The 25,925-nt window shown below is 48.3% G+C and overlaps 1 protein-coding gene and 1 pseudogene across 1 annotated transcript in view; one reads left to right on the forward strand and one right to left on the reverse strand.

Moving 5' to 3' along the window:
* LOC144111039 (alpha-amylase-like) overlaps positions 1 to 25,925 on the forward strand; it is a 644,630-nt gene that overhangs the window by 34,133 nt on the left and 584,572 nt on the right. Inside the window, exon 4 of the mRNA XM_077644138.1 lies at positions 7,745 to 7,774. Coding sequence (XP_077500264.1) covers positions 7,745 to 7,774 — 30 coding nt within the window. The remainder of the gene's footprint in view (positions 1 to 7,744; positions 7,775 to 25,925) is intronic.
* LOC144110857 (uncharacterized) lies at positions 22,026 to 22,839 on the reverse strand (annotated as a pseudogene).

Here is a 25,925-nt window from a genome sequence, read left to right on the forward strand (position 1 = left end):
CAAGGATGTAATCTAAATACAGGAGACAAATTTGCCCCTCCAGACCTTCCAGCACTGTATCAACTGCTCATTTAAACGTTGACGGTGCGGATCAGAGACTAAGGGGCATCATCTTGAGCTCGAAGAGGCTGTCCGGAGTAATTAATCCCGTCTTCTCACGATCTCTTTCATCGACCTCAATTTGCCAGTAGCCGCTCTTCAGATCCATCGATAAGAAATAGTTGGCGTTGTAGATCTGTTCTAGTATGTTGTCAGTGCGCGGGAGGGGGTAGACGTCCTCCTTCGTTATGTTGTTTTAGCGGCGATGATCGACGTAAAAATGAAGCACGCTGTCTTTCTTCCTCACTAGAGCAACCGGTGCCGCCCAGGGATACCTCGATGGCTCGGTGACGTTGTCACGAAGCGTTCCTTCCACATGGTCCCGGATGGCTTGTCGTTCTGGCTGCAGCACACGGTAGGGGCTTTGGCAGACAGGTCGGGAATGCTGGTCGCTGACAATGCTATGCTTTGCGTTCGGCGTTTGTCGGACCTTCGACAATGACGAGAGGCACTCGCTGTATTCTTGAAGCAGATTGCGGACCTGGTCTTCCTTGTTCTGGGACAAAGCTTGATGCTTGATCTGGGTCGGATGATCACTTGTTCATCCAGGACACTCAGGGCAACATGTTGCTTCATGATAGAATGGGTACAAGCTTTCCCCTGGCCTGGTGCTCGACTTATTTAGGGTGAAATGCTTGGGAAATGGGTCTTTGATTCCACCTGATGACCAGGAATCCTGGAATCCTGGTGATTGTCCATGCGATGTATTACCACGTGATTAGGCTACTTTTCCATACGTCACGGCAAGTGGGTGCCTGAAGGATATTTTCGCATATATATAGGTCGGATATTTTTGACCAATTTAGGCCGAAAAAGTTGGAGCGTCATGTTTTCTTACCACTATGCGGTAGCTGCCCGGCCACTGTGAGGTATGAAATTGTGAGCTGCCGAGTGCTGGCGTCACAGCTGCCATGTTAAGCCCAATCATAACTAATTATTAATCTAATAAGGCAATATTGGTGTCTAACATGTTCTACTCATCAAGCCCGTTACGAATATGCCATTATTATATCATGACGTCATGAAGTAAGTAATTATAAGCAATTAAATGTAAGCTAAACGATAACTAAATATTATTTCAATAAGAGAATATTGGTGACTAACTTGTTTTGCTCTTCTAGAGGATTCCAGATATCTAATTCGTTTTATGATGACCTCATTAATTACTGAGTTACAAGCGATTACGTGACTAGTTAATTATGACGTTACAAAATCAATTACCTCACCAATCAATCACCAATTCGATATACTAATGACGTCACCAATCAATAATTGGGTTTGCTATATCGAGTTACTCTTGGTGCCGCAATCTTGAATTCCTCAGACTGAAAATTTTACGCAGAAGGTAGGTGGAAGCAGACCACAAGAAACCGAGAAAGCTGATGAATAAGAGCTAACAATCTTAAAAAATTTAGGGGGCGCTTTGCTGACCTAAAGTGCGGGCGAGGCGAATGCCTTTATCCTGGTGTTGCTGCTCGTGTCGCTGTCGTTCATTAGAGCGCGCATGCTTGGTTGTTGGAGGCACAAGAGAGCGTTTAGGCGGCATCCTAAACGCATGCTTTCGATTCCTGAACGTAAGCAGATTAATTCTCCTGCGCTTAAGTCTACTGCGCATGCGTGTGACATCATTGAGTGGCACAACCATCGTTCGAGAAGAGCGCTCCCCCGGAAATCTTGCCAGACGCCTCCTGAATGGCGTACTGCAAGGATGCCGCCCTAACGCTCTCCTGTGTCTCCTGCAACGAAGCGTGCGCTCGCTAATAAACGACAGAGACGCAAGCAGCAACACCGTGCTAAAGGTATTCATTAAATTATATTGGCTGTTGTGGAAATTAAATAGTGCAGTAGCTGTCTTACATATCGGTGGACACCTGAACCGCGCAGTAAGGGAAGAGTATAAAGGAGGGCGTGAAGGGAGAATGGAAGAAAGAGGTGCCATAGTGGAGGGATCCGGAATAATGCCGACCACCTGGGTATCTGATGTGCACTGATATCACACAGCACACGGGCGCATTAGCGTTTCTCTGTACCTCCGAGGCAGGAGGCCCGGGCGCGCAGGAGCCGTAGGGGAGTGAGCCTTAAGTCAATTGCTCATACTCGAGCAGCGCCGTGCCCATTCGGGAGCGCGGGTGCGAGCGCATACGCTGCAGCAGCGAGCCGCCGTCCGGTGCGCGGTGAAGTCGGTCGATATGATTCAGTGCCGTGCGCGCTGCTTGGAGCTCAAGTGGCCACGCTCTTGCCTCAGCCAACATTGCGGAGCACTGCGAGTTTTTGGGCAGGCCTAGGCACACGCGCAGGGACTTGCGGTGCTGGAGCTCCAGTTTCTTCCAGCACGGCTTGCGCACCGTGACGAGCGGCAGCGCATAGAGCACCGCCCCCAAAGCTGCGGCATTGCATAGCCGCCGCGCGGCTTGCTGGGACATGCCCTGACCACGAGCGGTCAGCTTGTGCACGGTGGCGGTGATCCTCTTTATCTGCAGACAGGCCTTGGTCGCCGCGGGACGAAAGGAAAGGCGCCAGTCGACGCCCAGGCCAAGGTACCGCACCGATTTACGCCAAGGAATCGGAGTCCCGTCCAGTGACAGTGGCGTAAGGTGCGCGCGCGAGCGCGAAACGCAAGCCATGGCCAGCGAGCGCGAAACGCAAGCCATGGCCACCGATTTGTCCGCGCTTAGCGAAAGAACAAGGCCGCACAAGCTTGCATCGATTGCAGTCAGAGCTCCCTGAAGGCACCCCCGCATGGGAACCCGTCTGCCGCTCGCTAAACAAATCATCCTCCGCAGCCCGCTAGTTTAGACGCTACAACGCCATATTGCCGCGAATATTTGAAATGTTTGTTTGTTTTTCAAATCTGCCGCCACACCACCTTATCGCCTTCGCAGCCAGGCAGAGCTGATTCTACGTTGTTCCGTAATGTTCTAGTAACTTTGCACGCTTTATCTCGAAAGTTTGCTATCAGCTTTAAATTGAGCACGGCCGACAGCGGCGGGCATTCTGATCGACGACCGCCGAGCACGCTTGTCGCTTCGCCGCCGCCGAGTAATTTAGTAGATTTGGGTGCAAGTCAGCCCAAAAAAGTTTTCTTTTAGAAGACCCTTTCGTCCGTCTTCATCGCTGCTTCGACTGCCGTCACCACTACGTGACAATATGCTCCATGAGCTTACCTGCCCCAGATGTTAATTCCACTGGCCGGTATCCGCTCAGCTCCGTAGGTGGGCGTCCTGCCTTTCGGATGGGACAAACGACCGCGGTTCGCCAATTCTCCGGTAGATGCCCGCACACACCAGGTTGATCTGCTGCAGGAGGATCTGTCGTTGCTGCGCATCCAGGTTTCACAGCATCTGGTATGTAACCCCGTCCGCTCCGGGCGGCGAGCGGCGGCGGCAGCACTGCAGCGCATTGTTCAGTTCCGCCGCTGTGAACGGCGCATCACATGGACCTTCCAAGGTACCGGGAGAGGGACTGGCCTCGCTTCTGGGGCCCTCAGGGGTAGCCATGTTAGCTGCGTTTGTGGGGCTGGGTGGCTCGAACTGGTCGGCAAACCACTCTGCCAGCTCTTCAAAGCTAAGCCCGCTGGAGATTGCGAGGGCGGCCAGCGGTTGACGGTTTGCCTGTGGTTCGGTGATGCGCCGCGCGCTGTCAAAGAGCCTCCGCGAGCTGACATCTTCCTCCATCCTTTGGCATAGTGAAGCCCACTGCCAGCGGTATAGCTTGTTGGTGTGGCGGCGCGCTGCCGCGTCCAGGCGGTTGTAGACAGTCCAGTCAGCGGCTCTGTCAGTCTGTCGCGCCCGTCGCTCTGCGCGATCTCTCTTCTCGAGCAGATCGAGCAGCTTGATATCAGGTGTGGGCTGTCCTGCCCTTACATCTGCTCGTTGGGTGGCTGCGAGGGCACTTCGGACTAGACTTGAAAAGAAATCGGCGCCAGCGGCCGCCACCTCGTCGACCGCCCGCCTGAACGCACTCCAGTTGGTAATGAAGTAGGCACGTTTGGGGCGCGCCTCCAATCCAGTGGGTTTGACTAGGATTGAGTAATGATCCGAGCCCCTGAGAGATGGTGATCGGCGCCATGTCGCCTCGATGCCTCTGGATGCGAAGGCAACGTCGATGCAGGAGCCGGGATGCAGGAGCCTACGGCTCCTGCGCATCCTGGCCTGCTGCCTCGGAGGTACAGCGAGAAATCGTCGGCATCGCGGTAAAACGGAGCACACCCCTCTGTGCTGTGCAGCAGCCGGCCAGAGCCGTCATACACGAGGAGCTCCAGGACCAACTCCTCGTGTACACCGACGGCTCAGTGGCCCGCGACAGCTGCTCCCTTGCAGCGGCAGCTACCATCCCCGCTCTGCGGCTGCACAGCGAGAAACACGAAACCTTCCTGGGCTCCTCCACCACGGCGGAGTTGATGGGGATCCAGCTCGGGCTGGACCTGCTGCTCACCCTCTGCCCTCCGTCGCACAGGAGTGCTCTGCTGTGCGACTCCCACGGCGCCCTCAGCCGCCTGCAATCCAACGGCCGCGGTACCCCACTAGCGCGGGGAATTCGCTCGCGCATCGAGCGCTTCGCACAGGGAGGATGCGCCGTGCATGAACAGTGGGTGTCTGGTCACTGCGGCATCGCCGGCAACGAAGAAGCTGACGGCCCCGCGATCGCTGCACATCAACTACCTGCCAGCGATCTGCCCCTTGCGCTGGAGGACGTGCGTGCGGTTATTCACGACCATCTCCGAAAGCAGCACTCCGACCCCGACCAATGAGGTGAGCGCATCGACAGCATCACCGGCTGTCGCGCACTTACGCAGTCGAAACGTGTAAATGATCCTCCGCGCGCTCATTGGCTGCGTATGGCCCGGGGAACGACCGAAGCGTCACGGAATCGCGACGAATGATATTTGTGACGAATGTGGTGCAGTGCTAACACTAGAAAACCTGCTCCTTCACTGTGCCGTGTTCGCCGATGCTCTTCGCGATATGCTTGCGGTCTATAGGCTTACTACCAGACTCCCTCAAGACGCTATTGTGGCCGCAAGGCAGTGAGCGCACCCGTGAGCGAGCCTTGGTGAGCCTCTGTGCATTCCTCGAACAGACGGGCTTGACGTCCCGTCTGTTCTCCGCCAGGTAGTTACACACAGTGACCGAACGCTCATCGAGTTCTACCTTTAGCGATTAACACCTGAACGCCGCTCTCCAGTTGCAGTCAACGCAGTGCTGTGCGCGTGTGTTATTATTGTTCCTTCATGAACTAATCACGCGCACAACCTGGGCACTTTTCTTATTGTTTAAATAGTTTGTGTACATTACTTCTCCCCTTATCCTCTCTTCCTTCCCTGACCTCTTTCATTTCATTTCTCCATTCTGCCTGCTATCCTTTACTTCCGCTGGCTCAACTCAGGTGCTTCATTATCGATGGCAGATGCCGGGGCTAGCAAAAATCTTTTCCTTCCTTTTTATTGCTATTTTAATAAAATACCACTCACTAATACTACTACATTAGCGTTTCGCCTCCATCGAAACGCGGCCGCCGCGGTCGGGTTCGAACTGGGGAATTGCGGATCAGTAACCGTGTTCCCTAACCACTAAGCCACCGCGGCGGGTAAAGGCTTTCGCCTCACCGCACTCTGCGTTCACAAAGTGCCTACCTGAATTTTTGAAGAAAGGAAAGGTTTTTCAGGTAATGGAAGGATGCAGTAGCTCTCGGATCTCGACATCTACGTGGAAGCGTCAACCGTGTCTTAAAGCCTGCACTGAAGGCGCATATTAAAGCGAAAGCTTTACTGCCCGCGAACTTGGGATTTCGCCGTGGCGGTGCTTCAAAGAGGCACATGCCGTCACAACGCGCGCCTCGGCGCGGATATTTATCTCTCTCTCGCTCCCTAGTCTCTACGGCGCATGCGCCAATAGTAGCACCAGGCCGCAGGTGTTCCGCCGCAGCTCAGCGCCTTTCCTCAAAATGCAACTTTAAATTTTCAGTTTTCTCTTCTTATTTCCCTCCCTCTATCCCTTCCTTTACGGCGCTGTTCTGGTGTCCACCGAGATATGTGAGACGATTACTGTGTCATTTCTTTTCCTCAAAAACCACACAGAACAAGTGAGCCGACTGCGTTCATATAGTTCATTGGCCTTGACAGCTTTGCAAAGGCCGTTCATATTCACGAAAGGAAAGGCGCACAACCAGCCCCGTGAGTCAGTGGAGACCTCAATCTCGCTTTTATGTACTTGACGTCGGCGTCCAACTACTAAAGCCTGCTTTGATTGCGTTCCGCACACTGGATAGGCAGCTCGGAAGCCGCATGCAATTAATGGTTGATCGCGATTAATGGTTGATCACCAAATGAACGCTGCGGCCTAGCTATTGCCGCACTGCCGCATGTCAGCCACAACGCTGTCAGCGCTAATGCATTCTGGCCACATCTCTCTGTCACCACCGCCACATGTATCAAAGCACGAATGAGGCGTCCGCCTATCCAGGAAGCAAGTTATGCGCCCTTCCTTTCCTCAAAGCCATCGCCGTCTAGAACAATGTCAACGCCAACTCCAATGAACACCCTGAACGCCGACACCTTTTGCATTGTATATCCTGGATTACCTGAGCTAATCCACATTAATTTTTTTCATTGGTCTGAACAACTGTCGCAAGCTAGCCTCCAACTTGACTAAAGCATATAAACTATGTGAAAAGAAAAATGCTAAGACACCGCTCAGAACAATAAAATAAGGATAAATAAATAAATAAATATGCAAAGAGAAATGCTAAGCCACCCCTGAGAAATCCGACGAACGGTTGCTCATGATTTTCGTGAATGTGTTCAGGATTACTGCCACCACATGGAGGTCAATTAGTGACGACATCGCTGTGATTTCATGTGCACTTCAGATATCTGTTGCATAAGCCAGCGTCGGCGCTTCCGCGGACGTGGTTTTGTCGTCGCGCCGGTTTCCATCCTTCACCTTATGATGCGGATATTTTTTTTCTAATCGAGTTATTCTAGTGATCGGTGTGATATGACTTGAGACCGGACATGACCTGACAACGGACAAGGTCATGGCCGCAAGTATGAGCCAATAAAGGTTTTCGCCTTAAAATCAGCATCCAAGAGTGGAGTAGAACCAGGGCCTTTGGCATTCGAGACGGGGACGCTTCCACTCCGACACGACGTCTCGACGTTTTAGCATTAATAAAGGCGCGTAGAGTGAATAGACGAGTTTCTTAGAAACGTATCTTCGGGATCTTTAGTGAGGCATACATGAGATATTATGGGCATGTAAATTACACATCTCGAATTAAGCGAGTACCATGCGTTTCCAGTATACTTCCTCCGCGCTTGGCGTGCAGTCGTAGCGCCGTCCTGTACTACCCACTGAAACCCCCTTCGACATGCACGGCGCTGGCCCGGCAGATGGCGCGCGTATCTTCTGAGTCAGCGCCTTCCCTGAATACTGATGTGCCATCTACATCAGCGGGTGTTTGACCACGAGCGAACGCTATCGCGTTTCGCTATTAAGGCGGAGCTTAAGCGTCTCGCATTTTTTCATCATTTGCTCCTCGTGCTGCAACACAGACCTGGTGGTGTCTTCCTCACTGTGTCCCAAAGTGCGCTGTTTCAAATATGATGATTCCTGGTTATTCGTCTCAACAATTTTCGAAATTACAGGTTCCATGGAGCAGCTTTTTCCCAAAGAAGGTAAGTCTTTCCTGTTCTAAGTTATTCGAAATAATAAGCTGCGCGTATGATTTTCATTCGCAGCCCTTCTGCGTATGTGCTAGAACAGTACGCCTTGAAATATTCACGACAAAGAAAGACACTACGCATAAGAGGCGCAACCATTTTGGAGCGCGACGTCAATAACGCGAATGCCATTCGATGCAATGATGTCAATTAAATGTTAAATCGGTGCCTTTATTCTGAACTCTTGCTACTTACAAGCTCTTTTAGAACATTTCCTTAAATGAAGAGACGCTGTAAGCTACAAAAGTGAAAAGGTCTTTAAAATCATCAAGGAATGTATCGTCACGCGCCATCGTTGTATATCGACGGAAGATCAACAGTCGCACGGATCGGTAGAGGAAAACGAAAAAAGGTGGGAGAAAGAAGGGGATTGGCTAAGTATTGTGCGGCTGGTCCTGTTTTCTTTTTTTCCCTGTGCCATTGCACCTTTTTTTGTGTAGGTAACGCACGCGGCGAGTTTGTAAATCTGAGGTGACGTCTACGCAGTCTCCCGGCTAGGGGAGCTCCCCCTTCGTCGGCTTCCCTACCGCCTCATGAGATGCCTCTGGAAGCTTTTCAACGCTCCGGCGTCCGCAGCATTCCTGTGGCACTAGTGCCATAGGGTGGTGTGCTATTAAAATTAACAATCCAGGGCCTTTTCGAGCTGCTCTCCAGGCGGCCTTTATGAGGCCCTTTATGAGGCAATCACTGAGGTAAGGCAGTTTGGACGTGGCGGGATTCTGTGCCGTTCGCCAGACCTGCCGTGCGCAAAGGATATTCTAAACTGCTCATCTTTGGGTCTCTTTCGGTAAACAGCTTCATTCCGTCTCATCTGGCCTGCACTAAAGGTTTGGTTCGCGGTGTGGACTCTTGCTTGTCTCCAGTCGAGAGCCTCGACCTTCTGTCTGAAGCGGGTGTTGTTGCGGTGTATCGCTGTAGCCGGGAGGTGTACAATAAGCGGGTGCCAACGGAAACGGTTATTGCCACTTTTGCGGGTACTGCCTGCCCCCCAGAAATAAAAGCTTGGCCCCTAATCCTCAGATCCCCTTCCGTCTAAGCCACTGCAGTGCAGGAATTGCTGGCGATATGGCCATAGTGCTCGTGGCTGCAAGAACGCCTTGCGCTGTTGCAAATGCGGCAATGAATATCCATCAAATTTATGCTCTCATCAAAACGACAAGTGTTGCCTTTGTGTTGGATCTCACGCTGCAAATTCCATGGAGCGTCCTTCTCGGGATCATGAATTGCAAATTCTAGACATAACCGACCGCAAACGTTGTTTGCGGAGCGAGGCAATGTCAGAAATTAAAGAGCTCACGGGTATTCAGGAGTGTCAGCCCGTTAAGGATTGACAGTGAATTCTTCTATCTCTCAGGCAACATAGGAGTGTCAGCCCGTTAAGGATTGACAGTGAATTCTTCTATCTCTCAGGCAACATAGTGACTGCTGTGAAACCTCTATGGCTAAGATGGTTGACAGGATAGTGTCCACTGTCACAGAGTGCATATCTATTGCTCTGGCCACGCACATTACCCAGGCTATGCCAATTGGAATGATTTCTGCCCTGTCAGCAATGCCTTCGTTAATGACCCAACATTCCTTGCCTGAGCAGTCTCAGCCCCAAGAACAAGTTACTGCTGTTTTTCCACTTCCTCGGTTCACTAATTAAGATAATGCTCCAATTATTCATGATGCAGAGATGGTGAGATACGCGAATCCTCAAACGCAGTGGATCAACCATGTCTAGCCCTTCTTCTCCACATCCTCAGCCGAAATCAAAGAAGCAACAGATTGTCTCTAAGCAAAAGAAAATATTTTAGGGCAGGCAGTTGCTGCTTCCCGGATTTTTCGACCATAGGGGTGTTAAGACTTCTGCAGTGGAACTGTCGGTCACTTCTTTCAGCTTCAAAAGACTTACTTTACCTTATATCACAACATAATCCAGATATAATTGTTTTACAAGAAACTTGGCTTACATCCGAAAAACACTTCCATTTGCAAAACTATTCTTCATTTCGACAAGCTCGACAGTGAAGAGGAGGAGGCTTACTCTTACTAGTTTCTTTTAAATTTTGTCACAGGGCTAAGATTACTTTTCAGTCCTCTACTTTTGACTGAGTTATTGGCTTTAGATTTTGAAATTCCAGGGTGCTATCCCTTTTCATTAGTAAAGGTTTATTTTCCTTGTGGGTTGCAGGATACCAGGCTGCTAGATCTCCTACTCCTTAGTTGTCACAAGTCAGTTCTTTTGGCCGGCGACTTTAATTCTCATCGTGTGTCGTTTGGCTTTAAGACAGATTTCTGTGGTAAGCGGCTTTGGAATTGGGTTACTGATAATAACCTTTCGTGTATGAATTCAGGTTCGGCCACATTTCTCCGCTCACGATTCCGATCTGTGTTAGACTGAACTTTCACCAGCCCTTATGTTCCTGTACCCAATTGGTCGACTGTGGATTGTGGAACATCTAGCGATCACATACCTATCGTTTTTTATGTTAATTGCCGCCTAACTTCGGCGTGCTCTTAGTTGAGGTCACATATAGACTATGACCAGTTTAAGTCCACTTCGCGCTGCACTCTTGCTTCAGCGGCTAATTCTGGTCAAGAACATACAGCGAAAGGCATATGCTTGGCTATTGAGGAATGCCGGAAGAAGTCTGAATTTTGGTATGTACATCAAGAAGGAAAACTTCAGCTAGATGGTGAAATGCACATTGCTCGCGGGATTACTGACGCAGAAAGGATGCATGGAAAAAGTCCCTACACAATCAGCGCCCAAAAAATTGGCATGATTATAAGTTCATTGGGGCTATATTTAAACGCACAATCTCACAAGCGAGAGAAAATTATGAATCCGAGCAATTTTATTTCCTAACAAAATCAGGGAATCGTCGCGCACTTTTCGGATTCTTAAGATCGCGGAAAAAGATTCTAGTTTCAGAAAATTCATCCTCATGTGTTTTGACCCCGCAAGAAGCAATAGAAACCGTTGAGACAATTGCCAAAGGATTAGAGCCGCGTTTCTCGTCTTTAGTTCCTTTACGCTCCGCGTTTGTGGAGTCAGTGGACCAGATACAGCTTGTCCCCCCTAGTTCTCTCCCAGAGCTTTCCCTGATAGTTGAGGTTACCAGCTGCTGCTTCTCGCCCTGATAGGGTAACATCAAAAATGTTAAGGATCCTCTTTGAGGAGTCCCCTACCTCCTTATTGCAGCTGGTTCATTTTTCAATCAAACATGCAGGGAATCCTCATGAGTGGAAAATCGCCAAAGCGATACCTTTACCTAAAAAAATAGTGGTGGCTATTCTCTGGATAATATTAGACCCATTTCGTTGACATCAAATGTGGTTAAGTTAATTGAATGGACATACTCCTGCGTGTTTCGGAGTTTGTGGGCAGGAATAATATCCTTATTCCCTCTCAAATTGGTTTCCGTCAAAAATGTTCCATATGGAATGCTCACACCGATCTTGAGAGCCGTATTCTTCTTGCGCGGTACCAAAAAATGCATGCTGCGTTGGGGACATTAGATGTACGCAAAGCTTATGACAGCGTAGAACACTACATATTATTGCAAAGATTACATACTCTGCAGTTTCCGAATTACTTACTTGCGTGAATATCTGCGTTTCATGAAAGCAGACAGTTTTTTTGTATACTAAATTGTGTCAATTCTGGTAGATAAAAACAATTCAGAGCTTTTCCACAAGGCGCAGTCCTGTCGCCTGTGCTCTTTAATATTGCAATGAGCTCTATTCCGAGCCATCAACATATTCGCACGCACGTCTATGCGGACGGCATTGCATTTTTCACTGCTGCAGCTGACATTCAATCTCTCTATGTGTGCCTGCAATCGTACCTGAATTTGCTTGAAAGTTGGTTGAGTGACTTACGCCTCATCTTAAATGTAAACAAGTGCGCTGTACTTGTTCTTCAAATGAAAGATCCTGTTCATCTGTCTCTCATTTACCGGCGACAAAATATTCCTCAAGTTAGGTCATTAAAATATCTTGGTGTCATTTATGACGACAGCCTCACATAGCGCTCTCACATTGACCATGTTGCAGCGAAAGGGGCTCGTGCTGTGGACACGCTGCGTAGAATAAGTAATCTCCGGTCTGCAATGCGGAGAGATCCACTTTTACTGATTTATGTTTTGTATGTCAGACCAATTTTAGAATATGGATCTGTGCTGTTTTGTAGTAGGGCTGCTTACAAAATTCGCCCGCTCGTTCTTGTGGAGCGAAGCCCTTCGTGTGTGCCTTGGCCTCCCCAAATTTGTGGCCAACAATGTGCTTTATCTTGAAGCCGGTATTCCTCCTTTATTATCTAGATCTTAATTCCTAACTATTCAGACATACCTAAGGATATATGAATCTGATTTACACCGCTCCTTGTCTTTTTTTTTTTGTTGCCAGCTGACTTCCTTTTTTGGAGTCCACTGGCCCAGATTTCATACCCTGCAGGTAGTTATGGTGTAAAATTGATTGATCCTTTAAATGTTTATTTGTACAACATCCCTCCGACAAAAAACAGTGGGTCCTCTGTAGAAACTGTCTGTGATGACATCTTCCCGAAGAACGCCAAGCATTTACCACCCCGCATTTTAAATGGTTCATTAGAAGACCATTCAGAAAGCATACCTATTAGCTTAAGGATAGCTACTGACGCCCCACAATGTGATGAAAAGGCAGGGGCGGGAATTTTTTGCCCGCTTCTAGATTGGTCTTTTTCTGTGCGGCTTCCCGACTACGCCCCAATTTTCCAAGCGGAGTTCCTGGCGGTGGTGCTTGCTCTTTGAAAATTAGAGCCAGCTTTCTCTTCAGTGGCTGTCATTACATACTCTCTTTGTGTTCGTCCCTTGCTTCGGCTGTGGATTCGCCAATCTTAAACACCTTCCACTCATTACTCCCTCCGCATTTTAGCCTTGTTCACATGATATCGGTGCCAGGTCATAACGGTGTGACAGCCAATGACGTTGCGGACTCCCTCGCAAAGGCGTCCCTGAATGGCCCCGTGCTACCTATAGTTCCGTCTACAACGTACATCACAGCAGCGAGGTTTCGAAGACAGAATTTGTTAAGAATGAAAACTGGATCTCTTTTAAGATCTGATGATTACCTGCACCTGAAGTATTCGTGCAGCCAGCAAGCACGCCATTCACGGCAGCTTGAGGTATCTTTATCAAGGCTCCGCTGCCGGATCTCACCCTTAAATTTTTATTTGCACAGGTATGAGTTGGCACTTAATCCCGTCTGCATATCCTGTGCTGCCATTTTTTTGTTCTTTTGTCGCCGATACACTATGATGAGAAGACGGTTTTTAGAGCAACCACTACAACAGCCCGGCCTTTGTTTGAGCAGCCTATGGTCATATTGTCGTTTGGAGCCACCATACTTGGGTGCAGTCACAACTCTGTTTTTACCGCCGTCCACATTTTTTTAATGGAATCAAATCGGCTACCTGGGTAATTTTATTTTTTCAATATTATTCTTATTCTTACTATTATCATTATCGTTTAATTACTCGGCTATAAACATCAGTCTCGATGTCCTGCATGCGATATGCATTTCCAGTTTGAGTTCGGAATTCCTTTTCGTATCTTCTTCTTTCCTCAGCAGTCATTTTATTTTCGTCCAGGAAACATTTATCTGAAAAACTCATTGTGTCCCCCAATTCTTGGCCAATCCCCCTAAATGGGTATGTGCCATTGTATGAGGGTAACAACAACAACAACAACAACAACAAAAAGGGGAGAAGGACGCTTGTAGGCTTCGTCGTGGTCCTGCTTCGAGCGATACCTTTGTAAATAAACCCCCGTGCGTACTAAGCACTAACAGCTTTGGTGAGATGTGCCGGGTATCGACCACGGAGCATTCCATATATCGAAGGAGCCGTAGACTTGCTGGCCTCCCACCAATGTCATCGGATATGACTGGAGACGGCAATACAGAGCAACCAGGACCATCCGCGGCTGACATCTGGCCATATTATCGAGAGCCGCGGACAATCTTTGGAAAACTTGAGGAGGACGTTGACGAACGATCGAGAGGCTGAAACACTGCGAAAGAGTGCGCAAATATAATCGTCGGAACGCTGCTACTAAACTGGCTAACGTGGTATTCTTCCTGGCCACCACTGCCTTCGACTGGTTCGACAACCATGAGGATTCGCTAAGTACATGGGCTACATTTACAAGCGAGATCGAGAAAATGTTTGCGCGACGAATCGGCAAAGAAGCGTGCTTGAATTTTAGTATGCTTGAAGAAGACAAAGACGGCCACCTCCTAAAAAGAATTGCGGAAGACGTTTATAATTTCCTGATTAGCAAAGAGAGGCTGAGCACCAAACCCGACGTTATAAAACATTGTAGAACATTTGAAGCTCTCAAGCTGTGTCGAATCACGCCTAAATTCGGTAGGCTGGCCAATGTCACCTCTGTAACCAGTGTTGAAGCCTGTCCTATACATTCTATGGCTGATATGATACGAGAGATTGTGCGCGAGGAATTGTCCAGATCCAGGGACACTTGCTGCCATGCAGAACATCTGCGGCACAGTACTGCACCGCAGGCAGATGTCGCCGCACTGTCCACTACGTGTACAGGGCGCTTCGCATATGAAAGATCGAAGCAACTTTGCCAAATGTTATGGCCACCAGCCGACGGAAAGGAGGCCCGCCTACCCTGAAGACGTGGTTCGTCGTCAACAGCGAGAGCCTGGCTGCAGCAAACGTCGCGACTTTGTTCGACAGGACTCTTATGGCGATCGCTGGCGCTCGCAACTTTTGTGTAACCGGTGTGGCATTGCGGGGCATATCACTACATATTGCCGCGCCGTTTCCCGACTGCCGAATACTACTAACTCCCGGCGAATATTCACGGACAACTGCACACCGAACAGCAGCGATCTCCGACTTTGTCCCCTTGGGAAACGTACCATTCGACACATTTGCGGAGTTCATCCCCTGCATCTGATCGCAGTGTGACGCCGCCACCTCAGCGCCAACGGCGGTCACCTTCTACTCGACGTCGTTCTTCCTCTCCGCCTCCGGGAAGCTAGGAGGCGCGGCCGATGGAGGTGCGGCCGCCGGCGAGTCGACGATCTCTACACCTCTACTCGTGCTTATGTTGAAGAAATCGGAAGTGTTGATTGATAGTGTGAAAACAATGACTCTTGTAGACAATGGAGCCATAAGGCAATGGAGGATTAAGAGCTGTTTAGGCAGGAAAGTAATGGGTAGTGGTGACGGGTGCAACTTTATTACGTGGTGTCGGTGGTGATGGTTCCACTCGCTGTGTTTGCTTCGAATGTTGTTATTGGTGGCCTAAAGTTTAGAACAGAATTCGCAGTGCTGCCTCGGTCAACGCAGTGCTGCTTCGGTCATTCTTGGGATTGATTTTCTGGAAGTGTGTGGTGAAACTTTTGACGGTCGTACGGAGAGAGATTGCTATGAATTCTTCACTACTTTCGGCTCTTGTGGACGACTCGAGACATGATTTTGGAGCATTTGCGGTGGAAGCAGACACTATTGTACCAGCTTTATCTGCAGCATTAGTGCGGGTGTTTTCTATTCGCAATCAGTGCGAATCTTTTGAAGCTGTAGTATAACTTATGACACTCGCCTGCTCTAAGAAGAGTATCCTCGTGCCTCGTTGCGTCGTTCCCGTGGTCAGAGGCCGCCCCGAGCTGTGGACAGTCAACCACTCTGAAGAGCCAGCTATGTTGCCTCGGGGCCTCAAGCTCCCCCGTTTCGAGGAGAACATGTCCGGTTCCGTCGCGGCGTTAACCTGCTCTGTCATTGAGCAGCACGTGCAACGAGATAAGGACACCCAAGATAAGGATTTAATCAGTCCCTTTCCACAACCGAGCATCGCATTTTAGTGGAACTACTCCTGAAGCATTTAAGCGTGTTCGACTTTTCCAAGGACGATTTAACACCGCTGCCTATCAGTCGTATTCATCGCGCGAAAAACACCAGGTTCGCACCTCCGATACACCAGAGGCCCTATCGAGCCTCAACAACTGGACGTAAGTTAATAGATGACTAAGTTCCAGAGATGCTAAAGCGCGGCATTATTCGAGAATCTTTTAGTCCTTGGGCAGCTCCAGTTATCCTAGTTAGGAAAAAAGATGGGACTTAGAGGTTCCATGTTGACTATACCATCGCTTAAATACAGCCACTAAGAAAGACGTCTACCCGCTTCCACGTATACATGACTCAATTGACGGTCTGCACTCAGCTTCACATTTTGCTTCTATTGATTTGAGATCTATCTACTGGAAAATCCCCATGCGCACTGCAGATTAAGAAAAAAACGGCATTGATAACACCAGGCGGACATCATGAATTTAACGTTATGCCTTTTGGATTATGTAGTGCACCTGCAACATTCAAGCGGTTCATGGATACAATCTTGCGTGGAATAAAGTGGCAAATTCGTTTGTTATTTTGATGACGTTGTAATTTTCGGCAAAAAATTTAGTGAGCACACAGCCGTCTGAATACCGTGCTTGATTGCATGGAACGAACTCGAGTTTGGTCTAGTTGGTTCATGCTTTACAAAGAAAACGGCACGCATTACGGGGACAAAAGAGAAACAAGCACAAGACACCCGCCTGTCGTGTTTGTCCTGTCGTGTTTGTCTTTTGTTCCCGTATTTCGCGCCATTTTCTTTGTTTCTTTGTGAAGCATAGAGTGAGCGGATCTTGTCCTGAATTCAAAGAAATGTCATTTTGGAAACCGTGATACAATTGGTCTTGGTCACTTAATTGATAAAAAAGGTGTGCGACCGGATACCAAGAAAACTGATGCTGTCAAAAGTTTTACGGTGTCCCAATCAGTAAAAGAGCTGCAGAGGTTCTTCCTGCTCTGCTCTGCTCGTACTTTCGACGCTTTATACCAAGGTTTGCGGACATCGCTTACCCACTCGTGTGTCTGCTGCATAAAGATGAACCATTCAATTGGACCGGTCAGCGAATGTGACGCAGCTTTCCGTCATCTGAAATTTCTTTTCACCTCAGGCCCCATTCTAGGCCACTTCTGCCCATCAGCACCAATTGCAGTATACACACTGGTGCAAGCGGTATCGCTGTCGACGCTGTATTTATACAACGCCATGACCACGATCAGCACGTGGTAGCATAGGCCAGCCGCTGGCTGAATAAGTCCGAAAGGAATTACACGGTTACCAAGCAAAAATGTCATGCTGTTGTTTTCGCTGTGCAGCGCTTCCGCTCCTATCTGTGCGGGAATGCTTTCACCGTCGTGACTGACCACCATTTGCTTTGTTGGCTCATGAGTCTTCGTGACCCCTGTGGACGGCTCGATCAATGGGCTTTGCGCCTACAAGAATCTAATTTTACTGTGGTGCATAAAAGCGGCAGTAAACACTCAGATGCTGATTGTCTTTCGCTTTTGCCGCTTCAAATGACTGATGATGACGCAGACAACATCGATGAATACTTGGCTTCACTTTCACAAGCCTTCCCCAAACTTCAAGTTTCCGAACTAAGTAACGTAAAGACCAAACATTAACCTCTTTGTTTGATGCTGCCAAAGATTCTGTAAAGAACACTTTTTTGCATTCGCAGGGATTGCTTTATAAGAAGAATTTCGCTTCTGGGGTAGCCCGCGTGCTTCTTGTAGAGCCGCAAATCCTACGCATCACTGCTCTTGAAATGATGCACGATGACGCGGCGTCTGGACACTAGGGAGTGGCCCAAGCCCTCCACTGCACACAGCAACGATTTTACTTAACTAAGATGCGTTTAACTATCTAGCGCTATGTAGCCAGCGTTGTGCATTGCCAGCGCTTTAAGCTGCCGACTTCAATTGCACCGGGAAAACTGCGGCCAGTCCAACCTCCAACCGCCCAGTTTTAGCACCTTGCATTGACTTTCTTGGACCTTTCCCACGGTCCTCTGAAGGAAATCGATGGATTCGTGTGGGCGTAGCTTATTTAATCTGTTATTGTAAGGCAGCCGCGATACCAGCCGCTAATGCGTCTTACATGTCCCATTTTCTACTTCGACTCCTCATTCTTCGGCACGGCCTTCCTGAAGTTCTCATTAGTTACCGTGGACGCCAATTCACAGCGGACGTTGTCGAAGAACTTCGCCGCCTCAGCACCTGCAGTTCTCTCCACTTGACGCCATACCATCCCAAGCGAACGGTATGATATAACGTAATAATCTGACGCTCACTACCATGCTGGAGATGTACGTGGCTGCAGATCGTAAAGATTGGGATGGCGTCCTCCCGTTCATTACTCAAGCAAAGAACACAGCGCAACATGAGACAATTGGCTACAGCCTCTTCTATCTGCTCTATGCTCGTTCACCTCGCTCTGGCCTCGACACCATAGTGCCATTTCTCATGCATGATAAACCTTCTCTTGCTACCACACTCTGTAGAGCTGAAGAAGCTCGTCAGCTTGCCCGCGTTCGAATTTTATCTGCGCAAGAACGCTCCAAGAACCGCTACGACACCCGACACCAACAAGTTAATGTTCCTGGTGAGATTGTATGATTGTGGACACCTCTACGCAAGTGTGGTCTTTGTCAGAAACTGCTGTCGTACTTCACTGGACGGTTTGTTGTGTTATACTGCATTAGCGACCTGAATTACGTTATAGCACGCCTAACTGGAAGTGGTCGACGGTCACGCCAGTCTCAGTTGGTGCATGTAGCGCGCCTCAAGCGATTTCGTCCCAGAGGTTCTATTTAACTCGCCCGACGGGCTTCGTCTACGAGGAGGGAAATGTCACGCGCCTTCGTTGAGCAAGAACGGAAGTAGAAGCAGATCAGCTGTCGGACTAATTGGTATGGGAAAAGGAGGAGTAAGGGCAGAAGGACGCTTCTAGGGTTCGTCGCGGTACTGCTTTGATCGATCCCTCTGTACATCAACCCACGTAAGTACTTAAATATTAAGCACGTAACAATATAAAACACGGCTGCACAGCGTAGGCAGACAGCGCGAAAAGCCGAGGACAAACATGAAAAAGCCGATAGGACAAGCGCTAAACCGACAAATTTGTTGCGGGCAAAACAGCAGCTGCTGCACAATACTTTCTTTCTTTCTTTCTTTCTTTATTGAAGACATTCCGCTACAGAAATGCCTTGGGGGACGCGACAAAAGGCAATAGAACATGCCTGACGGGGCCGCGCCCCCCTTGGCTGCGGCGGAAACAACATAACATAAGCACAATAATTAAAAAGCAAAAGAAACATCAATACTGCATGATATGAGAGGGCATGAAAAACACAAAAATACAGGTACATAAGAAACAATAAGTTGGATCAGTAGCGTGGTGTTATGAAAAACAGTCATCACAGTGAAGGTAAAGATCCGGAGTGAAGGCGAACGAAATTATCAGCACAGCATGGTATTTAGTTTTCATTTAAGAAAATGTCTCTAAGTGTTCTTCTCAGTCGTTGCAGCTTGGTGGCAGTAAACAGTATCTCAGCTAATTCAGGATGCGCATTGAGGAAATCCGGAATCAAATAACTTAGTTTTTGATCACCGTATGTTGTACGCGAACGGGGCCTTGGTATTAAGTTTTGTCGTAGATAATAAGGACCAGGTTGGGCATGATATTTAGTTTGAAATGTTATATCTGTTTGGTGAAGACGCGAAATTTCCAGGGCCAGTTTGTGTTTATGGAGTTTGTGAATGGGCATTATTTTATTACCTTTAAAATGAGGTGCAGTGTCCTCCGAAAGATCTAAATTGCCTATTGCTCTCACTGCTCGCTTTTGCAAAGAGAAAAGACAATCCAAATTTGTCTTAATCGTTGTAGCCCATACTAGGAAACAGTAACAGAAGCGTGAATGTAAAAGCGCATAGTAGATTTGCTTTTTTACAGCAGACGGAACATGGTATCTTATCTTGTTTAAAATTCCCACGGCTCGCCCAAGGTCCCTACGCAGTACGTCAACGTGAGGCGTCCATGAAAGGTTCTCCTGGAATATTACCCCCAAAAATCTAACTGTAGTCGATTGTTCGATAGTAACGTTATGAAATTTTAAGTGCAAGTTCGCGGGTGAATGGGTTCCCCTCGGTCTAAACAGTATGTATTTAGTTTTACTTGTGTTTAATTGGAGTCTGTTCGAAAGAAGCCATAAGTTCAGTCCAGTTAACCATTCGTTGGCCTGATGAAACACGTCCACAACGTCAGCGCCCGAGAAAAACACATTCGTGTCATCTGCATATAAAATTAACTTAGTGTTATTTATTATGTTTACAATGTCGTTTATATATAGTAAAAATAGTGTCGGACCAAGTAATGACCCTTGAGGTACGCCCTGTTTTACAAGTCTGCTGTCGGATTTTGCGCCATTTATACATGTGAACTGGGCTCTAGATGTTAAGTAGCTTTTTATTAAAGACCATGCGTTGCCGCGAAATCCATACAATGGCAACTTCCTTAAAAGCACGTCGTGTTGGACACAGTCGAAGGCCTTTCTAAAATCCAGAAATATTCCGAGGGTAAATATTTTCCTTTCAATGTTTTCGAGTATATGTTCTTTCACTTCAAGAAGGGCCATTTCGGAGGACTTATTTTTTTCTAAAGCCGAATTGTTCACTTGCTATTATGTTATTTACACTCAGAAAGCTTACTAGTCTTTTATGTATAATATTTTCCGCTACCTTCGCAAAGATAGAGAGCACCGAGATTGGTCTGTAATTGTTCATATCGTTAGTGGAAGGAGCTAACTTCATTGCGTCTGGGAACACTGCGGCGGAAAGAATAAGGTTCAGAATATGTGTGAGTGGACTATTAACTATTTCTGCCACGTCTTTTAGTGGACCGGGTTTAATATCGTCAGCTCCAGAGGCGCAATGGTTCTTTAAACCCAAAATGACGTCCAGTATTTCATATTCATCAGTTGGGGACAAAAATATAGTATTTTCAAAATGTGCTTTGACGAATGGTATCGCAGCGCAGTCATTTGCGGAAGCACCCACGTTAATAAAATGTTCGTTGAACAGGTTTGCAACCTCTTCTTCACTCATAGATTCGCTGTGATAAGAAACCCGCTTTGGGGAGTTCGATTTACATGTGATGTCTCTGACCGCTTGCCATACCAGACGAGGATTTCCTGCAATATTGGAAAACTTGTTCACATAGTATGATCTCTTTGCTTTCTTAATATCAGCATTCAATTTATTTCTCGCTTTCTTAAATGCGCGGAGATCGCCTTCACTTCGTGTGTCTAAAAACTTTTGAAAAAGGATGTTGCGGTTTTTTATTCTGTTATACAGGTCGTGCGAGATCCAGGGCTTTCTTGCTCTCTTGTGTCTCTTAAGAGTTTTAAAACCGAAGGATTCATTGTACGCAGAAATAAAAAACATCAAGAATGCCTTATAAGCGTTATTAGAATCCTTTTCCTTTGTAACGCTATCCCAGTCCTGTTGCATAATGAGTTCTTTAAACTTTGACATGTTTCTTTCCGAGTAATCTCTAATCAATATTTCTTTCTCCAGAAAAGAGCGTTTTTGCTTCGAAGGTATCAGACAGTAAATGGGTAAATGATCAGTAAGATCGCATATAATTGTACCTTATTTAACTTCATCGGGGCAGAAGCTTGTAATGCACAGGTCAAGTATTGTTTCAGAATTTGACGTGACGCGAGTAGGATCATTAATCACATTTGAAAAACCATACGACTCAAAGAGCTCTTGGAAATGCAAAAAAATAATATTATTTGGAGAAGCATTTATATTGAAATCCCCAACAAAGACACATTCGAGGTTGAGCTCGAGGCTACGTTCAAATATTTCTTCTGCAAACTGCATGAATTGCTTTAAACACCCAGATGGCGGTCGGCACACAAGAGCAAGTAGTATATTATAACAGTGAATAATGACGCACTCAAAATTTTCAGTCACAATGTTATAGTTTGCTAGAATTTGATACGGTAGTTGGCAACGCACATACAGAGCAACACCTCCTCCGCGCTTTGATGAACGGCACGCTGACACACAATCAAATCCCGGCAAGAGAAAACAGTCGTCAGATGTGAACCACGTCTCACTAAAGCAAATAAAGTCAAACTCGTGGTTTAAATCTCATAAAAACAAAGTAACCTCACCAAATTTATTTCGCAAACTTTGGGCGTTTAAATGAAATAAAGAAAACTTCTGCTTATCCTTGAGTTGCTCACTATGGTGAGCAAAATTGGACATGAATGGCATCGCGTTTGCTTGAAAATACAATTGCCTGCGCTAACACCTCAGATTGGCGAGGTCATCCTTATCGCGGATGACAACTGCTCGTGCACCGGCTTGTTTCCGTACAAGCACCTTTCCATTCACGTGCCAAACGAACGCGTAGCCGGATTCCTTAGCCCATTCTTTGGCAACTGTCAGAAGAGTGCGAGTGTACCGAGTCATATTTTCACACATGTACTTTCCGGTGTTGTCATCACGTAGCGCCTGCCTTTTTCTAGCCAGGCATCACGAACCTCCTGCTTTGCGAAGCGAACAATTACGCCCCGTGTTTTGCCCGGCTTCGCGGGAAGCCTGTGCAGGGCTGTTATATCACTCGAGCACACCTCATCAAGTTCCAGTTTTGTGCCTATTTCATTCACTTTCTTTAGTAAGTCCTCATTTTCCGTCTCTGGTAGACCATGGATTTCGATGTTCAGTCGACGACTGCGCCATTCTAGACTGTCAACGTCCTTATTGAGCTGTGCAATTTCACAGGCCCATTCAGCTTTCTCAAGCCGCTCTACACGCTTCGTGACATCCTTTGTCGACTTTTCTTGGGCTAGAAGACGTGTTTGAAACTCATCGAATTTATCTGAGAGCAGGCTGACGGATGACTCAAGCGACTCAAGCTTGCTGGACATGGCCAGAAGGGAGTCAATTTTACTTTCCATTGAAAACAGCCTAGTGATTAGTTCTCTATCGGACTGCTGCCCGTGCAGTGTATCCTCAGCTTTACGGCTGCCCTTACATGTTTCGCACCTCCAGGCCTTCCAAGCCTTTGCTCGTTTCGAAATGAACGTTTCTTCCGAAACGCCTGAACATGATCCGACATGGTACGTAAATTCACATTCTGAGCAGCACAGTGATTGACAGCTGTCATTAACAGGTTGTCGACATGCGCAACAGCGTAACATGATAATTGCGTGACACTCAACGGTAGCCTTGGCAGCAGCGGCAGGAAACAAGAAGAACTATCGAAAAAACGACCAACCTGCAAATACGTGGAGCAGTAATTCAGGAGACGTGTGCGCTGGTTGCTGCCGCTGCTGCCAATGCCAAGGAAACGCCCCTTGCTGAAAATTCGCCGGACGGTGTCGGTGATACCGCTGACGATTGTTCGTGCTTTTCACCGTGAGTCTCGGCGTTATGCAGGATTCTCGAACGCTGTCCGAGATCGATGTTATTCGTCGTGCACCTCTGGCTCGGCAGCTTGCCCCGTACAGATGTCGGGCACCGTGCTCAGTGGACGGGCTCGGCACCTTGTCGCGTACAGATGACAGGCGTCGGGTAGCCTGCAAATACGTGGAGCAGTAATTCAGGAGACGTGTGCGCTGGTTGCTGCCGCTGCTGCCAATGCAAAGGAAACGCCCCTTGCTGAAAATTCGCCGGACGGTGTCGGTGATACCGCTGACGATTGTTCGTGCTTTTCACCGTGAGGCTCGGCGTTATGCAGGATTCTCGAACGCTGTCCGAGATCGATGTTATTCGTCGTGCACCTCTGGCTCGGCAGCTTGCCCCGTACAGATGTCGGGCACCGTGCTCAGTGGACGGGCTCGGCACCTTCTCGCGTACAGATGACAGGCGTCGGGTAGCCTGCAAATACGTGGAGCAGTAATTCAGGAGACGTGTGCGCTGGTTGCTGCCGCTGCTGCCAATGTACGCTTGTTTTCCCGCAGCGCTTCTTGGCTCTTGCGTTGTTATATTGTATATAGGTCAGAAAACGTTCCTAGGGCTAGCTGCCCTATATTTGAAAGATAACAGACGTTGTGAAGAAACACTACTTGTCTTGACGTTTAGGCCGCGGACCAGCCTTCGTTTGAAGAAACTGAGCTCCGGGCAGTCTCTTACATTTCTATGATGACGTTATCTTAATCTGCAGCTATTACGATAAGTATAAAAAAGCTTAAATTAGGTGGAAATCATGTAATTGCAAAAGCGCTAAAGTTATGTATCAGAGGTCATCTAATATACCCAAGAGCACTTAGACACGTGTCGAACATACAATGTGCAGAATAATGGAGCCCCACGTAAGAGAATAGTGCAGTGCAGAAAAAAGGACACGAGGTGCAGCTTCGTTCTGGGTGATAATGCGTAGCCTCCGGTATGTACTATCTTGAGCAGAAGTGGAGAGACCACGGCTCCCGGTGCGGAAGCAGCTGCGGACCCGCATCGCGGCGCGTTTATCTTGTCCCGCACGCTCATTGCGAGAGCGCCCCGAGGACGACAAACTTCCACCTCGCTCTCGCGCGGGTGCTTATAATGCTTGATAAATTTCTAGTGGACCGTTCGGCTACTCTGCAGCTGACGGTCGCGACGAAGGGGAGCGCGCATCGCAAAGCACCTAATGTCTCTGAAGGGAAACTGGGGCGAACTCCTTCCCTCTTCCGTTTTCGGCTCTCCTTGACGGTTACGCGTCGATCGGCATGCTGTTGGAAGGCACGCGCGGCTTCCACTCGACTCCCGAATCATTACACAGCTTTAGCATACCGTACACCGTGTTACCGGTACCGGTGTACCGGGAGCCCACGCGCAGCCAATGCGCATACGCAAATTGCCTTGACGGCGTGCGCCATATGGCGTGCGCCGGCAGCATCATTGCCAATCAGCGCAAGCACCAGCGGTCGGCGGGCTCCCGGTGCTCCGGTACCGGTAACACGGCACACGGTATGCTAAAACTGTCTAATGATTCGGGAATCGTGTAGAAGCCGAGCGTGCCTTCCAGTAGCATGCTGGTACAATCACAGCATTGACGCATAACCGTCAAGACGCACCGCAAACGGAGGACGAGGAGATCAGTTCGCCCTACTTTCCCTTCAGAGACTTTAGGCGCTCTGGGATGCGCGCTCCCTTTCGTCGCGACTGTCAGCTGCAGGGTAGCCGAACACCGCACAAGAAACTTATGGAGCGTGATAAGCACTGAGGGCGAAGTTTGTCGTCACTCCGGGGGCACTCGCGCAGCGAGCGTGCGGCGAGAGATAGCAGAGCCGCGGTGCGGCCCCGCAGCTGCTCCCGCGCCCGGAGCCGTTGTCTGTCCACTTTTGCTCACGACTGTACTCCTCCATTAAGATAAACCCAAGCGAAATCGCAGTGATTTACAGCGGCATCAAATCACAATACAGACATAGTGTCAAGTCACGCATAACATATTTTGCAGACAGAATAAAAAATACGAGTCACGTCCCCGCCGTTCTCAAGGAGCTCCTCAGAAAAAGGGGGCGATTAGGATAGGCAAGTTGACTTACGTACAGATGCTCACAGAATAACTCTGAACGTCGCGAATGCGGCCGGGCGCCGGCGGAGCTCGCTGGCGGAAGATTACAGCCGCGGCTTGCGCATGCGCTGAATCCCTAAGGAGGAAGCCTAGAATTCTTGTGCACTATAGTGCACCTAGATTAGATCAGCTGCTTCAGAACGCTAGCGGAAGGGGCTCATAGCACGGGGATAGGTGGGCTGAGCAGTGGAGCGTCTGTGAGGTGCTATTTTCGCGCGCTACTCACCGTAATCTTTAATCGCATGGGCACTGCTTGCGGCGCTTTGGCAGCTCTATATGAATCCAGTATGTGATGCAGCCGATGTTTTCACGATCTTGTACGAGCTCCGCGGAATGTCTAACATAGCACTGCCGACCCCTTTTGAGATTCAATAGCGGGTGTGCGAAGTCTATTTCTTGCACAGTTAATTCTTCAGTTTCAGTTTATATCCTGAACTAAAAGGAACATTTTGACCGAGACTTGACGGACTATTCAGCGAGAGAGAAAGGGCTAACGGCAATAAAACTGTTCGAGAAATAAATTGAGGTGGCACATTTATGAGTGCCTAGGAGGCTTTTATTCATGCATCCAGCAGTGTATTAAACTTGTACTTGAGGCTCAAGAGTAGCACTGACATTCGCAGGTATTTCTACATTGCCCCTTT

Source organism: Amblyomma americanum, chromosome 11 (assembly GCF_052857255.1).
Source record: "Amblyomma americanum isolate KBUSLIRL-KWMA chromosome 11, ASM5285725v1, whole genome shotgun sequence".
NCBI classification, from domain to species: domain Eukaryota; kingdom Metazoa; phylum Arthropoda; class Arachnida; order Ixodida; family Ixodidae; genus Amblyomma; species Amblyomma americanum.